The sequence below is a fragment of the Chionomys nivalis genome, chromosome 6 (assembly GCF_950005125.1).
Source record: "Chionomys nivalis chromosome 6, mChiNiv1.1, whole genome shotgun sequence".
Taxonomy (NCBI): Eukaryota; Metazoa; Chordata; class Mammalia; order Rodentia; family Cricetidae; genus Chionomys; species Chionomys nivalis.
In genome coordinates, this window is record NC_080091.1 from 101,791,989 (window position 1) to 101,810,796 (window position 18,808).

General features: G+C 43.9%; 1 protein-coding gene across 1 annotated transcript; it reads right to left on the reverse strand.

Moving 5' to 3' along the window:
• Positions 1–10,838: 10,838 nt before the first annotated feature.
• On the reverse strand, positions 10,839–18,561 carry LOC130876400 (60S ribosomal protein L9-like). Its single transcript, XM_057772906.1, has 3 exons — positions 18,497–18,561; positions 14,370–14,516; positions 10,839–11,415 (listed from the first exon to the last, which is right to left on the reverse strand). The coding sequence occupies exons 1-3, from the start codon at positions 18,559–18,561 to the stop codon at positions 10,839–10,841; spliced, it is 789 nt and encodes a 262-aa protein (XP_057628889.1).
• Positions 18,562–18,808: the final 247 nt, after the last annotated feature.

An 18,808-nucleotide genomic window follows, 5' to 3' on the forward strand; every position in this document is an offset into this window, starting at 1 on the left:
TTGTGATGGCGTCACACAGATACTATGTATATGATCCAGTAGAGCACTGCTGTATGATGACATCACATTTATTCTCCGGCACCACCCTTCCCGAAGCAAGAATGTCCATCTCATCACTCCTTGTCTGTCTCTGTACCTCCAAACACATAGCAAATTTTCAATAAATAGTGGTTGGAATATCTTTTTAAAGAAAAAAATTAATGACCAAGAAAGCTTTTTTAAAAACTGTCCTTCCTTTTAGAGAAATTTTCAATACCACCAAAGAGCCAAAATTAGCACTGTTAAACTTCACATTGATTGTATATATGCTCATTTGGTTTGGGAACCAATTATTTTGGTAACAATTAAGTGGAAGTTTATAAGATCAAAATCTTGTCCCAATCAACCTTGTGACCACCATCCTCACAAAAACATCAGCCGACTCCAAAGGTCTCTAAAAACTACTGACATCTCCACACACTAGCTGGATGTGTCTCTGTTGCTTGGACCACCCCACTCCCTCTCTAGAGCCCAAGATTCCTCCCTCCTTGGAATCGTTATCGCTCCTTCGCACCTCAGAGTCCATCTGAACATCACCCCTTTGATAAGCTCAGTGCGTGTGTTGTGGTGTGTGTGGCCTGAGCTAAGCTCCGGAAACGCAGGCTGAGAAGACACATCCCTGCCTTCATGGAGTCCAAGCGCACTCGCTGAAAACCAAGTGTCACTGGCTTAATGGACGACAGTCTGAAGGAAACACTGAAGATGATGCTGAAGATGAACCTGCAGGCAAGGTGAGGACACAGAGAAAATAACAAAGCAGGTAGCTCTTCCTGGAGGAGGTGTTCTATGAGCAGGGTCTTGAAGACACAAGGAAAACAAGCCAGGCTGGGACTGGCAAGATGGCTCAGCAGTTAAGAGCACAGGCTGTTCTTTGGAAGACTAGAGTTGGGTCCCCAGCACCCCATCATGTGGCTCACAACCACTGCCCGAGGGTCTGTCGATGTCTTACCTCTCTGGCAGGCACTACATGCATGAGGTGCACATATGTTCACATAAAAATAAATACATAAATGCTTTTAAAGAAAATGAGTAGGGGGAGAAAAATGAAAAGGGAGAACGTCTTTTAAGCAAAGTGCCAGGCCCTAAGCCTGCAGGAAGCCGAGAGAACATCGCTGGCAAACAGCAAGAGGTGAGATGAGCTCAGCAGCAGCATGACAGGGATGAGGGGTGAGAGAGAGGGAGGGAGGGTGAAAGCCAACACGTCAAGTCCACATGGCGAGGAGCTGTTCAAGGATCGCAAGCAAGGAAATGGCTGGACCATGCTTACATTTATGTCAGTTAACGTCAGAGTAGATAGAGAAACAGCAGATCCTAGACTGAGAGGCATACTGGGGAGCAGTTTTAGAAAGCCAAGTATGGAGGGGGCAAGCTTGAGCACTCCTGAGAAGGAGGAGGCTGGAGCTAGTGTGTTGTCCTGGAGTCCATCAAAGCACCTGGGATTCTCGCTAGGGAAACACAGGAGCAGCAGGAGCAGCGGGTCCACTGAGGGGCCCTGGGGATTCTGCGAAGAGGAAGGAAGGCACCCTAACCATGTCTGGTTTGCCTCCAAACTGCAGAAGAAACAGAGAGGCCCCTCGGAGTCAAACTGGAGCCATCCACTACAACTCACGGCCCCAGGTCCTCACAAGGAGAAAGACAAACATTTTCATGCCTCGTGGGCCAGGAGGACTTGGTCTGCTGCTGATCACTTGTAACCCTATGCCCTCCCCCTGTTCCCTGTAACTGTGAAAACTTTGAAGGCCGAGTAGCTGAAAGACCTCTGCCCTTGCCCATCCTGACTGTGACTTCTCTCCCTCTGACAAGGTTGACGTAAAGGAGTTTGCTTTCTCTGACTCCACCTTCCTTTCCCCTGAGGGTTGTCCCAGCTAACCCACTTAACTCTGCTATTTCAATTAAAAACAAAGGTTTGAGTGGGGACTCACTGAGGTCAGGGAACAGAAACAGTGACGGCTGGGCTATCTCTGGCTGATGCTCCTCCCCTGCTAGGATGGGTCGGTGATCAGAGGTGATGATGAATTCTCCCTGTACCCATTTCTACCCTCAGTTTCGATATAAAAACACTATTAAAGAATGGGTATGCACCCTGAGGAGTGATAGTAGAGCTGACTGTTTTTCATATAGAAAAGTTTAGATTTAGCTAGTTCCGGGACAGGCACCAAAGCTACAGAGAAACCCTGTCTCAAAACACCAAAAAAAAAAAAAAAAAAAAAAAAAAGTTTAGATTTATGATTCTTTTAAGATTTTTTAATAAGATTACCTTTTGAAATAAATAGTAAAGTGATTGATTCTTTGTAACCACAAAATGCAGCCTGCCAGGTAAAAAACTGTCTTCAAAAATCCCTTCCTTGCTTGCTTACACCTGTTAATCTGTAACAAGTTGCTTAGACATGAATGCATGTGGGTTCCTGGGGATAATTTGATTTTTACCTATAGTACATAAAATGTTTAATCATGTAAGGGAAAAAGGAAACATGTTTTTTACTTGTATTCATTGTAATCATTCACTTAAAAAATAGAATGTAACCACATTGTAACTTTTATATTGCTTGAAAGATTCTGCTGGGGTAAAGAAGCTGTAAGGGAAAAAATAAAAACACAGAAGGAAAGAAAAATAAAACAAAAGGGACTGTTAAAATGGACCAAAAGATAAGGAGGGAGTGGCCTGGGCCCTACCTCGCAGGCTTGATATCTTGAGGTTTGCTTCAAGGAACATCCAGTTTTCCATATGCCTGTCTGCTTCACCCCAACACCACTGTAGATGCTGTGAATGTGTGGACAGTTCCCCCATAACAACCGGCAGAATGCCCAGTGTAGAGAAGCCACGGACCGCGTTCGCTCTCACAGTCAGATCCACCTCCACACATCCTTAGCTCTTCTCCACCGCTCCCAGAGTCACCTAGAGCAGGTGGCAGCTGAGTTGGGACAGGAATGGAGACATGTGGGGTCTCGAATTGAACTTTAACTGTGATGCTGAATGGCAGAAGCTGGAAAAGGAGCAGAAAGAATGGGACGCCTGATAACAATGGAGCCGCTCACAGAATCGAAGGCTGGCTCTTGGAGAGGACAGAGGTGCAAACTTGTTGGCAAGATCAACCAAAAAAAAAATTTAGAAATGGCTTGGGTGTGTACAGTCATGATAGAAATATGATGGCGGGGGGCAGCAGGCACCCTAAAATACGGGAGAAAAGCTATGGTCAACTTTCTGCCAATGCATTCCAAACAGAGGAAACGGATGCTTTTAGGACAAGATCTGTGTTCCCAAAGCTCAAATTACAAGTTGAATGCTAACTAGTCTAGCTAGCAGTAATTAGCGACAAACTAGTCAAGACAAGTTTCCCACTAAAAGTGCTGGTTTGCTCTGAGCACTCTCCAAGTTCTAAGAAACAACACCCCACTTTGTCCTCATCTTAAATTGGAATTACATCCATTTTAACTGTTACATAAAAACTAACATTACTGGCATAAGGTGATGTCTCAATACACAGTATCTTCTCTGTAACATTTAAATAAAATTAAAGCAACGTTACCTTCTCAAACAATGATCATTTCTTGAAACTTCTGAAGTTCTTATTTTTTGAAATACAGTCTAAGTCTAGTCTCTCCAGGCCCATGACTTTTCACCTGACCTTCTATAGAGCATCTCAGAGATCAAATCCTCCCCCAGGTGGAGAACTAAACTTTTCAACATGAAGGGCTCCCTGGGAAAAGAAGAGTGGCCTTGTTCTAAGTCTTGCCTGTGAAAGCACGGCTGTGCCTGAGGGATGCCAGGACATCTTAAAGGAGGCGTTGAACACATTTCAGTCAGAAACTTGAAATGGCACCGTGCACAAATGGTCAGGGGTCGCGGCAGGCCTGGGAAAGCAACGGTTCTGGTCTCATGAGAAGAATGGTGTCTGAACGAGAAAGCCAGTTCAGGGTGAGGTAGAAATTCCACCTGAGGTAGAAACTAGAGCACCAAGCTCACAGCAGGACCATGGTGCCTCTCCTCTAGATTCTCAGAAGAATCAAGAAAAGCTGTTGAACCACTTTCTCTTTCTTCCCCGAACCCAGAAAGAATAAACACTGTAACAAAAACACATGCTATAAAGTTACCAGAAAGAATAAACACTGTAACGAAAACACACGGTGTAAAGTTAACAAAAGTCACCTCTATCAGCCGCTGGTTAGAAAAGTATTTAAGAAGAGGCAGAGGGTGAGAAAGATTAGCATGAACTGGAGTGTGATAGGTTATATTTCACCTGATCCGGCCGAGGCCGGACACTCTCTGTGGTTTTGAAGATGAGTGCAAAGGTCTCTCAGACTCTCCTCATACTGATAATAGATCGCCTTACATTATCTGAAGCAGTATCCCGCCACCCCAGTGATAGTGGAGAACCGTAGGTGTGGGATTTCTCTACCAGGGACCCTCAGGTGGCAAGGAGAACCACAATTTAAATTTATTTGTTTCTACTTAGAAATCACCATTTGCAGGAAATGTGGAGTGAATTATTTGGGGACACCGGGGCTGCCGGGCACAGTGCAGTGACTTTATAACTTCAGGGTTTTCCTTTATGCAGAAGGATGTTTTTGCCTGAGGGCACTTTAAACAGTCTCTTCTATGCAAATTAGTACAACCAATGTTAATTATGTTGGTTGCATTTCCATGTTCTAGGTCCCACTGTTCTGTAGAACGCTGCATATTATAAAATCAGGCACACTATAATGTCACTATTGGCCCGTAGGCTGAGCAACAAGCATCCATTTTCCCATGTTAATTTGCGAGGAGATTGCTGTATTTAACACAAGATGAATGTTCCTCTGACAACCGATCACTGTTCTCAAGCTGAGCTGTACTCGGTCTTCTTCAGGGTCTGCTCCCAGCTCCCTTTTCCACCAGTGACCCCTGCAGCAAGCACTGCTCCACCTTGAAGTCTGTTCACTGACTTACTTGGTGTTTTGTTAGACGATATTACATGTAAGGTATGCTCGTCCCACATGGGAGCACTAGGGATTTTCTCCTTATTAATTTTATCCTTCAATAACTCTTTTACAGCCATTGTACAATAGTTTCTGGAACTGCAGACCTTGCAGACTTGAGGAGCCCACCTGCTGCTCATATTCCCTGAACCCCCGAACATGGCTACTCTTTCATTTCTCTCCTTTTTTCTATGAACTGTATATTTTTCTCAACACGGCTTCAAGTTCAATGCCTCAGAGATAGAGACAGACGACAGCAGAGAACACAATGGATCCTATCAAGAGCACATTCAAGAGTGTCTAGGCGAGATGTCAGAACCCAGACCACCGGCACTGGAAACAAGGAAGGAGAGCAAATGAAGATACCCTTGAAGATGATTTGAAATAAACATCGCAAGCTGAGAAGACAGTTCCTGGGGAAGAGGTCATCAGATCAAGCAACTGGATTTCCTTTGAGAGAAATGTGAATGTGCATATAAACTTAAGTGCCGTGCACAACACCTGTCTACACTCTATGCGCTACCATACAGTTCGTGAGCTTTGGACAAGGGGCTGGAGGTTGAAATACACAAACACACAGAGACAGACAGAGACAGAGACACGGACCTCTAGTCACTGGTAAGAAGCACCTTATTCAATAACACCATGGAGGCTCATATACCCAACAGTCAAGTGGGCCAACAGGTGAAAACCTTATCCTCTAATCCTCAAGGCCAAGGCAGCACGTGCTCGTGAAGCAGAGCTGGTAAACAACTTTGACACAGCTTTCAGTAACTCAAATCAGAAGGAAAATAAAGATCACTAGCAGGGAAGAGCAGCTGGAGGCCAGGACTCCAAGTGGTCCCAACACTTAAGAGCAAGAAGCCAAAAAGGAGACAGTAAGTTCTCAGGAAAGAGTGAAGCTGACATAGGAAGGTTAGGTCCACTGTGGCTACCTTGTGGGCTGTGGGTCTATCAAGAAGATTCTGTCTGGCAGGGTGAACTTCTATCTAGAGTACTTGGATGTAGGTAACATATGAACATAGAGGGAAAAGGGAAAAGAAATTCTTCCTCCCAAGGAGAAAAATAAGGGGACTGTTTTCTCAGAGAGAGTTGGAGAGGCATTGAGGAGAATGCATGTGTTTGGAACGACTCCCAGAGGGATATGAGCAGATTGCCATCTTTGTTCCCTGCTGGGTGCAGCCTTCACACGGTCCCTCCCCATGCTGTGCCCCTAAGAGGTTGACAGCTCTGGATTGCACCCATCGTTCTCCTGATGCTGGCCTTGGATGGGTTTCTACCAATGGGAGAAATGAGGATTCAGGTCATGAGTTTCTATTGTTCTCCTTCTGCCTGTGTTACCACTATTAAGACTTCTTCTGAGGGCTACAGCTCTATTCAGAGACATCCCCTGGGTGAGTATCCATCCTTGAAGGCTTAGAGGGAGCACTGGCTTCCCCTCTGCTAATGGCTACAGGGAGCTTCTTGTTTCTTTCCCATGACTTTGCCCAGTCCTCTCTTTAAATTCTCTCCTTCCCACAGTAGGTGTCTCATTCATTTCCCACTTAGATGTTTAACTGAAGGTAGGATGCAAGCGGCATATGAATGGGGACAAGGAAAAGGATCGTCTTGTGTAGGTGAGGTTAGAAGCTGTGCACCTGCCACTCCCATTTCCACTGTTTGTCCTGCCACCCACATGCAGAAGTGAATGAGACAATGGGAGGATTCATGAAAACTTTTTGGAAAAAATATATATGTGCCCAGTATAGTGGGCATGTCTTTAATTCCATCCCTTGAGAGGCAGAAGCAGGAGAGTTCTGTGAATTCGCAGCCAGCCTGATCTACAGAGTGCATTCCAGGACATCCAGGGCTACAGAGAAACCCTCTATATAAACAAAAACAAAACAAAAAAGGAAGGAAGGATAGATAGACATAACAAAAGCAAAGGGGCCCCAACTTGTGGGTTCCAGGTCAGTGAGAGATTCTTGAGTGACTAGTACCTGAGGAATAATATCTTGGCTTGTCCTCTGGCTTCCACACTCACACACACGTATGCACACTCACACACACATATGCACACTCATACACACAGGTACTCACATGCACACACACATGCACACACAACAGAGGAACAGAGGATGCTGTGAACCAGGTCAAAAGCACACGTGTCTTGGGCCCTAATACTGCTCTCCACATTCAGTCTTGGTTTAATCAACAGCTTCTTGCTTTTCTGTAACATTATAATATCCCTTCAATTTATATACTTGATGAATCTCCTGAAAAAGGGAATATAAACTCGTACACACTTCAGATCATTGCAAGTCTGAAGATGGCGTTTGCCCACCCAAACCACGGGGAACCACCGTGTCTCATGGGAAGCCATGGACTGAACTCCACTCAGCCCACTGGCACCAGAGCCGAGCGCTTGGTTCTGCCGTCATTTAAGCTTCGAGAACTAGCTCTAATTCCACCTCCTCAAGACCTGTCCATAACACGGCGATGCAGGAGACGCGGCATCCTCCCTGAAGGTCCCATTTCCTAGGGATATCCTCCATATAGTCGTAGATGCAGGAGACGCCGCATCCTCCCTGATGGTCCCGTTTCCTAGGGATATCCTCCATCTAGTCGTGGACCACCATGTTTCTCTCTTCTTGCCTTCCCTACATCGTAACCCTTACAATCCTGTGAACTTTCCCAGTTCTTAGAGTCTTGTTTGTAGCGAAAGCTTCATAAATGTTTCACAAGCTGGTTATTTATCCATGATATGGGAAGTTTCAAAATGTTTTAATGCTTAGAAGAAAACTATTTAGAAGCATTTATTCTTATCCTTAAGACACACGCAGAGAAAGAGAAAAACAAGAGGCAGAGACAGTCGTGTTGTCTGGCTAACAGTACAGACGAGTTTTGTGCAATTTCCCATAGCCCCTCATGATTTCCAGGCAACACCACTCCCCCTGAGGAAGCAGCTTTCGGAAAAGGCTCTCACCACACCCGTTCTTAAGCCACCTGAGAACAATTATATGTGTTCAACATTTCCAAAACGGAATAGCCCAGGAATGACAGGCAAATCAGACCAGACAAATTGTGCGGACTCTTGAATTCCGTCATTAGAGAGACTGGAGACAAAGAGTTCCCAGCAAGGAGTCTTCTGAAGTGAAAAGGTGTCAGAATTAGTAATATTTGGGCCTAAAAGTAATGGCAGCTTCTCCGGAATGACCCATCACACTTTCCAAGACAAGCGCCCTTAAAGCAATTTTCTTTGAAGCTTCGTTCCACTCTCAAAGCTGTAGTAGAAACGGTTCTCCCCACCGAGGACTGTCACCTGCGAAACAAGGTCTTCCTGCACTAATCCCTTCCTAAGTGCAGTGAGGGTACCTGCTTTCCAAGGCAGTGCTGCTGTGAGCCCGGCTTCCCAGGACAGTACCTTCCTCGTCTTCCTTGGCAGGGCCTCGTGAGGGAAACGGAGAGCCCGCTTCTACCTAATTTATCTTCCTTGCACGATGAATAATTGATGTTGCCTGGACAAGCTGAGGCCATCACCACTGCGGGGGACATTCTCTGCTCGGTGACTGAAACCTTGTCTGAGCAGACTGACCCGCCTCACAAACAGGAAGCCTTGGCTTCTGTGCATGCCAGGGTGGGGGCCCAGTAATACTCTATTAGGATATTGTGAACTGGGCATTAGTAATCCCCAATTGTTTTTATTTAATTCATAGCTGGCCTGCCACAATGTTTAATCTAAGAAGAGAAGTCCCTTCCTTGCCGTAGAGGATGTTGCTGGGAGAGAATATGTATGTTCTCAAGTCTCATAGGCCTGAGCATCTCTAGAAATAGAACAGCACCTCTGGGCAGAATTTGGGGGGCAGAGAGGACACTGGGAAGAAGACAGGTGTAAACACAGGTAGTTACCAGCCAGATGGAGAAAAAGCAGCATGGGCAATACAGAGTAAAGGTAATAAAAGCATGAGACAAAAAGTAGGTTCACTGAAATGGATTAATTTAAGTTTTAAGAGCTAATTTGTAACAAGCCTAAGCTATCAGTTGAGCTTTCATAATTAATAAGAAGTCTCAGTGTGGTTATTTTGGAGCTGGAAGGCAGGACAGAAAAATCCACCTACACCCCATCTTAAGCTTGTTTGGCAAAATTTTTGTCAGAGTAAAAGCACTGAAGATTGTACCTTAAGGATAAACAAGCCAGACACCAGGCCAATGTCTTCTGCATCAGCTCCTACTTCTGGGTTCAAGAGGCTGAACAGAGGTTCATTTTACTTCTATGTTTGGACCGTATTTTCTTTATATTCTACACTCCTAGATTCATCATCATGAGTACCTGCAAGCACTAACATGCAAGCACTAGACAAAGCCATGTCTACCATTGAACAAGAATAGACAGCCAGGAACAAATGGGACCAAAGACCATTAAGGCAAAAGAGATAGGCAGCAGATGTCCCTAAGGCTAGACACAGAAGTGCTGTGACCCCATAAGCCAGGCATGAATGATCCCAAGATGCATTGCTGAAGTGCCAATGAGGTCTGGGTAAGTGGCAATAAAGGCAAATTGACTGAGGGATACCCAGGTACCAGTGGTTAAGAAGATTTTATCATCTGTTTAGAATAGCAAAGGGAAAAGATGATGAAAGGGAGACTTTATGTAAGTTTTGTCAGATAAAAAAGATCAGTTTGGTATTTTAGGTTAAAAGAAAAGGAGGAAGAGTAGTAAAAGAGGAAGAAGAGTAAAAGAAAGGGAAAAAAGGAGGAGGAGGAGGAGGAGGAGGAGGAGGAGGAGGAGGAGGAGAAAACTGCAGAAATCTACTCAGCCATACACAGTGTTGTGTGTTTCCTTCAAAGCATGCATCGGGAAACAAGGACCACTTGCCTCCTCTCATCTAGCCGATTGAGAAGTGGTGGGAAATAAAAATGGTGGAGCAATGAGTTGATGTTCTTACCCCCCAGCTTTAGCAAAAAGAGACACAGCTGTGGTCTATTCACCAGTATGCAAGAACCACTTCCCAGGCCATTGCAGAGACCTGCCTGTGACCTCGGAATCTGCCGCAGTCTCTGACTCATCACCACCCCATGATGTCATTTAGAGCATTGGAACTTACCCTGGCAGGCTCTCCCACGCTTCCCCAGCCTGTTGTTACCTCTGTGCAGCTATCCTACTTCAACGGCGCAGAATGCAACCTGAAAAGACTCCAAATGGATTAAAAGTAATCGAGTGGGTTGAGGGACCCAGTTCCACCTCCGCTTTCCAAAAACTGGAAAAGTGTGTCATGCCAGCATTTGTATGAGAGCTAGTGATCACACTCGAGTCTTCATGCCAGTACAGCAATATTGACCCCTGGTTTTTCATATTGACTATTCCTTGGGCAGGGAGAGAACTCTAACTGTTAAACTTATTCCAGTGTTTTCTGTAACTGGCAATCAAAAATCCTAAAATATATCTCTCAATAGATGAATGAATAAAGAAAATGAGAGACAGGCATACACACGGGGGGTGGAAAGAACACTATCTAACAGAAAGAGCAAAATTCTGTCGTGGTAAAATAGGTGGGGCTGGAGAGGACCACGTTAAGTGAAATAATCCAGGCATAGAAAGACAAACATCACATGATTCCAAATTCAGTGTGGACTTCGCTAAGCTGATTCATAAAATCACAATATCAAATGGAGATGACCAAGGCCAGGAAGGGTAGAAAGATGGATATCAGGAGAGATTAGTCAGGGGTAGAGTTACAGATAGAGGAGTACGTTATGGAGTTCTTTTTTTTTTAATCAATACAAGTCTTTTACTGTCCCAAAAGACACCACAAATCGTATTAAAATTCAGGATCTTGTTTCTGGAGCTGGTAACTTAAGTCTGTCTACTCATCAGCCTGCTGCACTGTTCCCTTTTCAGACACATAGATACCATCCAAAAACTTCCTGATATCCTTGTTTTTAACTGCTGTGGCCTGCTGTATCAGAGCCGCCGAGTTTGAAACAAGTTCAATATCATTTCCTTCAATGATTAATTCATCCTTCTGGGCTTGAGAGACAGAACAAGCAACGCCTGTCCTCATCCGAACCCTGTGGATGTATTTTTCACCCAAGAAATTTTGGATTTCAACCACAGACCCATTCTCCTGAATAACGACATTGATGGGGAAGTGAGCATACACAGACCTCATCTTATAGAGGAAGCCCAGCATAACACCCTTGATCATGTTTTGAGCGTGGCTGCAGATGGTTCTGACGGTGGCCAGTTCCTTCCTGTTGCCCCACCATTTGTCAACCCGGAGCCTCTTCTTCTTCCCAAGAAGGCTCAGCTCTACATTGATGTGATTGAAGTCCCTCCAGAGGGTTCCTCTGGGGCCCTTCACAATGACTGTGCGCCCCTTCAGAGTGATGTCCACATTTTCTGGAATGTCGACCATCTGATTGCTGAGAATGGTCTTCTTTCTCGCAGTAGATGGGGCAAAGAGACTGTTATGGAGTTCTTTTGCACATAGGTGACTATGGTTATCAATATTGTGTTGAATATTTCAAAATAGCTGGGAGAAAATTTTGTTAAGATTCTCATTGCACAGAAATGGTAAAAATATGTAGTAATGGTACACAACTTCCTTTAATTATCACATAGTATAGAGTGTTCTGAAACAGTTGGCAAAGGTTTCTGTCCCACCCAGTCCCACAGTTGTTAGTCCCAAAGAAACACACAGAGGTCTACATTAATTATAAGCTGGCTGGCCTATTAGTGCAGGCTTCTTATTAACTAATTCATATCTTACATTAACCCATAATTCTTGTCTGTCTTAGCCACGTGGCTTGGTACCTTTTATCAGTGAGGCATCCTCATCGTGCTTCCTCTGGGTCTGGGTGATGCCTGCAGACTGAGCCTTTCCTCTTCCCAGAATTCTCCTGTTCTTGTTGCCCCACCTATACTTCCTGCCTGACTACTGGCCAATCAGCATTTTATTAAACCAATACATGTAACAAATCTTTACAGTGTACAAGACCATTGTCCCACAGTATGAAACTTCACATATTACTTTCACAAATGTGCCATTTAAAATCACAATTTAAAACAAGAGCCCTAAAGGATACATATTTCTGGTTTATGGTGTTGTAAGAATTACAGGCCAGAATGGTGTCATTTTAGGAGGTTAAGCTTTTTGTTTTGGTTTGGTTTTCTTTATGAGACCCAGTTTCATGTGTCCCAGTCTGACCCAATAGCTGTTATTTCATTATGAATGACATTGAATTTCCCATTTTTCTGCCTCTACCTCCCAAGTACTAGGATGGCAGACATGACCCACTATCACTGGCTATATTAGGTTAGGTGTTCATGTTAATTCATGAGGTTAACTTAACTTTAAAAATACAACCCCTTCCCCATAAGTCACTGGATATTTTTTACAAACAGAGCCTACTACAACAATGCTGATGAAAGAAATGTAGTGGCATTCCATTTCTATTTTAATAAATAAAATTTGCCTGAAGATGGGAGAGTAAAACAGCCCCACTGGTCAGCCTTACAGACCAGGCAGTAGTAACACACACCTTTAATCCAAGTAGCCACACTAGTTTGCCCTAGAAACCGGGCAGCGGATGCCTTTAATCCCAGTGGTGCACACCTCTAATCCCAGCCCTAGAGAAGATTATAAAATGGGAGGAGACAGTTCTCAGACACAGTCTCATTCTGAGATTCCTGGAGGCAGGATCGCCATTTTTGGACTGAGTTCGAGGTAAGAGTCAGTGGCTGTCTATTTTGCTTTTGGGGTCTTCAGACTGAATGCCAATTTTAGACTCTGAGACTTTATTAATTATGCTTCAATTGGTGTCCAAAGTGGGGCACAAACCCACAACCCTGAGAGTAAGAGTCTCATGTTCTACCAACTGATATAGGTAGCAAGGTGTCTCTGTCATTTCTATAAAGTTAGAAGTAGCTTATAATGCACTTCCTGTTTACTTAGGTAATATATCTGTCTGGGGTCTTTGAGGGAGTTGAAGAGAGATAGTTATAGTTTTCCTTAGTTATGATAAAAGATAAATTAGATATGAAATTTTCCAGATACAAATAGACTAAATATTGTAAGTGCAATTCTTGCTTGATACCTGTTTTTTATATCTAATTTTATTATGTTAAGGTTAAAACCTTCCTTTTTATTTAGATAGAAAGGGGGAGCTAATGTAAGATTCCCTTTATATGCTATGAATATGTTTTATTGGCATTGGTTAATAAGAAAAAGCTGCTTTGGCCTATGGCAGAACAGAATATAGCAAGGCAGGAGATCCAAGCAGAGATAAGAGAGGAAAGAAGGTGGAGTCAAGGAGATACCATGGAACTGCTGAAGAAGGACATCAGAACCATACCAGTAAGCTGCAGCCTTGTGGTGATACACAGATTAACGGAAATGGGTTAATTTAAGGTGTAAGAGCTAGCTAGGAATACACCTGAACCATTGACCAAACAGTGTTATAATTAATATAGTTTTGTTTTGATGATTTGGTTCTGGTGGCCAGGAAATGAGAACTCAGTCTCTGTTTACATACCACAGCCCAAGAATACACAGGGAACCTGCACGCATGACATTTCTAATTAAAAGCATAGTTCTTTCCAGCCAGATTCTCTTTATTCACGTTCCACTTCTCAGACTTCCCAGCTCAAGGTTTACTTATGTCCATATTCTTGAGATTTTTATCTGTAGTGGTGATAATGGTACCTAATCCATGGGTCTGTAGTGTAATTGGCTAAGATACATAAAGCCCTGGCCCATGACTACCAAGGCACTGTGCTGTTAGGATAGACTTTTATTTAGCTTCCTTAACTTTCCCCTACAACCAAGAAACTTAGTATCATCCCATGCTACATCTCCCAAAAGGGCCAAAATTGCACTGGGTGTGATGGTGTATGCCTGTGATCCCAGCCCTCAGGAGGCTCAGAAGTTCATTATCAACAAAAGTCCAGTTACGAAAGTCCTGGGGATGCTTGCCTCTTCGGAGAATATCACGGTGGGAAAGTGGGATGAGCCTAGCCCATAACCTCCCTCATTCGCTTGCCCTTCCACCCCAAGCTAACTTAGACAGTGACAGTGAAGATGCTGGCAGCCATAATGATGCAAGGGTGATTCAGTCATCAGATGATGAGGTTTCCACCATGCACACACATTTCCTCAGATGCACAGGGTGGTCAGGTATTATTATCCCCAATCACAAATGAAGAAGCTGAGGGATAGCTGGGTTAACAATTCACCCAGGGTGATCCAGCTAATAGACCTGTGTGGAAAGCCCAGGCAGCCTCTAAGGTCTTACCCTTGACCCCAACAAAACAGCTCAAGGACCAAAAGAATACGACAAGAATCATCTCCGGTCTGCAGAAACACAAATTGCTTTCTCAACTTTAAAACACTAACGCCAAACTCTCCGACCTATAGGACTGAAAGTGCCACGCAGTGGCTGCTGACATCTTCAAAGCAGAACCACAGTCAACGCAGGGCACCGTGATAAAAGATGATGAAATGCTAATTGTACCAGCTGAGGTGCCGCCGTCAAATTCCCCACTAACAACCACAATTAAGCCATAGGCTTATTATCTACATTGTGCTTAGCCTGCCAGAGTCTTTATGCTTTCACACCACACATTACAAGAGAGGGTGGGGGAGTTTAAGTCAGATTTGCAGAGGTGGAAAGGAGGGTAAAATGCATCGGCCACACACCTGGAGGAGGGAGGCTCAAGCGTCTGCAGAAAACAGCCGCTCTTCCCGTTCTCACACCTCCTTTTGGAGCATGTGTCAAGAAGAGGAACATCTCTTGCTGATGAGATTCTCGATAGAATTCCCATGTAAATTCAACCCACCCCTTTCTCCACCCATCAGAAATGGTTAGTGAGGCAGACAGTATAGACACAGCCTACTGCCAGCAGAAAATATCCTAGTGGGAGCTACTTCCAACCACACTGGAATCTGGAAGATGGCAGAGACAGTCCTTCATTGTTGAAGTAGGGACAACCCCATCCCACTGGAAGATGGCTGAGACATTCCTTCATTCTTGAAGTGGGGGCTAATCCCAGCCCACTGGAAGATGGCTGAGACATTCCTTCATTCTTGAAGTGGGGGCTAATCCCAGCCTCACTGAAAGATGGCAGCTACCTTTCAGTTAGCATAGTCAGGCTTGGACAGACACCCACCAGCCCCTTCCTCTTTCTCCATTTCCTACCATCTCTTGGTACCCAGTGCAATCCTAGTCTTAAACCCTAGTCTCACTCAACCTTCCTAGCAGGAATAACAAAGAATAAAAAAATGAAGGCCATAGATATTGCAGGGTGATGGTGAAGAGCCTTTCCAAACATTCCTGAAATCTTCCAAAAACACTTTTTAAATTTTATATTTACTTAATCATGGGAACATTTACATGGGCGCACATATGTGTTTGTGTGTGTGAAGTCAGAAGGCAGCTTGAGGATTTTCTACTTCCACCATGTGAGACCTGGAGAGTAAACTCAGGTGGTCAAGAATGACACCTTTGGTGGTTTGAAAAAAAAAATGGCCTCCAAAGGGAGTGGCACATTGGGAGGTGCGGTTTTGTTGAAGTAGGTATGACCTTTTTGGAGGAAGTGTGTCACTGTGGAGGCAGGTTTTGAGGTCTTACATATGCTCAAGCCACACCCAGTGTCTCAGTTCACTTCCTGTTGCCTGCAATATATAGAACTCTCAGCTCCTCCAGCACCGTGTCTTCCTGCATGTCACCACATCCCACCTTGATGATAATGGACTGAACCTCTGAAAACGTAAGCCACTCCAATTAAATGTTTTCTTTATAAGGATTGTCATGGTCATAGTGTCTCTTCACAGCAATAGAAGCCTTAACTAAGTCAGAAGTTGTTACCAGGGACTTGGGTATTACTATGACAGACCTAACCATTCTTTTGTTTGAAAGAATATGGACCTTGGGACTGTGAATTAGAAAAGCAGTTGAATGTTTTACACGTTGCTTAATGGTCTATCCTAGTAGACACATGGAAGACAGTGGTGCTGGAAGTGATTTGAACTGTGGGTGCTTGGTTCAAGAGGCTTCAGAAGAGAAGAATGTTAGTATGTGGCCTAGAGATCAGTCTTGCAATATTTTGGTAGAGAATGTGGCTATTTGTTGTTCTTGTCAAAGAGTCTACCTGAGGTAAAAGTGAAGGGTTTTTGACTAATCCCATTGGCAGAGGAAATCTCAAAACAGCCTAGTATAGACTCTATTGTGCCATGATTAGTGGTAACACTAATGAAGATTTATAATGAAATGGAGCAAGTTGAGCAGGGTAAATTATGAAATGTAAAATTTGAGGAGTAAAGGAGCACCAGGAAGAATGGAGCTAAGTCCTCTGTTCAAGGAGACTAACAGATTAAGAAATGGAATAAAGGGAGTGGTGACCTCAGGGAAAGATCCCACCCAGCTAAGTTTCCAACTTGTGAAAAGGAATTAAAGAAAAGCTTCGAGCCAGGTGTGGTGGTGCATGCCTTTAATCCCAGCACTCCAGAGGCAGAGGCAGGGAGATCTCTGAGTTTGAGGATAGCCTGGTGTACAGAGCAAGTTCCAGAACAGCCAAGCTTAGGCAGTGAAGGACACCATGGAAAACAGAAAGCTGGTGAAGATGGAACTGAATGAAGGGACCATGCTCCAGGCCTGGTTAACAACAGAACTTGACAGCTTTGTGGTTCTGGAGTTAAGGATAAAAGAGAGGGGCTATAGAATTCGCTTTCGTGACTAAGGAAAGCCACTGAGGACAAGCAAGGGTCAGGGTATCCCTGAATGGAGGCCTAGAGAGGCTGCTGTGTGAAGCTGTGAAGGAGAAGCCTGAATTGCCTTGGAGACCCCAAGATACTGGAGATGCCAAAGCTGTGGGATCCTGCTGAGAAGAGCTGCTAATAGGGAGTGGAACCACCCAAGAGAAAAAAAGTGTGTTTCAGTTCACAAAGCTGAAAGGAGTTAGAGATCCGAAGAGTGTTTTGACATCAGACATAGAGATGCAGAGCTTGGAGTTTGCCCAGCTGGTTTTCATTCTTGCTTTGGCCCAATATTTCCACACTATGCTCCCTTCCCTATATTTTGGTAATGTAGATCTTGTGCCATTATATGTTACAAGTATGCAATCTTGTTGTCCCCAAAACCAATTACAAATTTTTTAAACCCTGAGTCACATTTTCTTCTCCCATAATTGTCCATCCCAATGGAGGAGGCGTTTGAAGTGGGTATTGCTTATTGTTTCATAGTCATAGCCACAGATAGATAATTTTTTAAATGGGTACCTAATCCTTGTACAGTCTTCATTGCTGTGGGATAATGTTCTTGTACCATGTAAAGATTTGTCACTCATAATGGTTCAATAAGTGGCCAGTAGCCAGTCAGGAAATATAGGTGAGGCAACCAGACAAGGAGAATTCTGGGAAGAGGAAAGGCAGAGTCAGTCACAAGCCAGACACAGAGGAAACAAGATGAGAGTGCCTCACTGAGAAAAGGTACCAAGCCATGTGGCTAAACATAGAAAAGAATTACAGGTTAATTCAAGTTATAAGAGCTAGTTAGTAATAAGCCTTTGCTAAGAGACCAAAGAGTTTATAATTACTATAAGGCTGAATGGCTGCAAGATCAGGTAGGACAGAAACCTCTGTTGATACTTCATTGATGTCTATCTTGTGTTTTTTCCCTGAATTCCAGCCACTGACAGAAACACCTCTTGCTTCGTGAAATACTGGAGCCTTGCTGATACTGTGACTAAGCTGACCTGAGGTTTGACTGCTCTCAAATCTTGGAAGCAGAACGGGGTACCTTCTGGATCTATAGAGCACAGACCATGTGACAGCTCTAGAATGCTGCTAGTGTTTTTAACCAATTACAGGTAAATGATCTGAAAATATCCCAAAATACAGTGAGAACTGAAGTTAGCCACACCAGTACTAAATGTTCTCCAGGAAGACTGTTTCAGGATGTTGCAGGCTGAGAACCGTAGTATTTTGGGTTACCTTCACCTCCTCGTCCCACAAATAGTCACTTACTTGTTCACCTCTGTGTGCGACCTAACATCCTTATAACTCTCCGGTAAATTTCTTTTTAATATTCAAGTGGACACCTAATTTCCATCAACCCCAAAACTTAGAATGTCACCAGACAGCATCTAAGGCCTATAGCAGACTTGCCATACAACCTGCCCAATGTTTTTGCCACTGTGGTTTTTTTAATGTTTTGATTTATAACTTTCTCTGTTCTGTTACTATGAAAATTCTATGAAGCTGTTACTACATTGGAGTGTGGTACTTCAAACAACATGAACTATGTTGATTCATACCATGGTCACTCAGACTCCAAAATTAACAATAAATCAGAATAAGATGTTTACTCCCTTTGAGATGAGAGCTGTGGTTTCGCTTTTGAGTATTTGCTCTCTGTGTGTGTGTATGTATGTGTGGTGTGTGTATGTGTGTGTGTGTTTACAAGTGTGTGTCATGATGCACACCAACATCAAAGTATAACTTTCAGAGGCTCGTTCCATTCTTGCCTGACAGGATCCAGGGACTTAGACTCTCGTGCTTGCATGGAAAGCATCTCTCTACGCTGATCCATCTTGCCAACCCAGTATCTATGTTTTTGGGTTGAGAATGGTCCATTCTTTAAAAGATATCTGAAATGGAAGTGGGGCATGGTCTGTGCACGTGCAAACTTCCAGGATTCTTCACTCACCCATTGTCTCTGAGAAAGGGGTTCAGTTGTCGCTCATCCAGATGCCTGCTGAGCTGTGTGTTATGTATGTGTGTTATGTATGTTGTGTGTGTGTTGTCTGTGTGAGCTGTGTGTGTTGTGTTACTGAGCT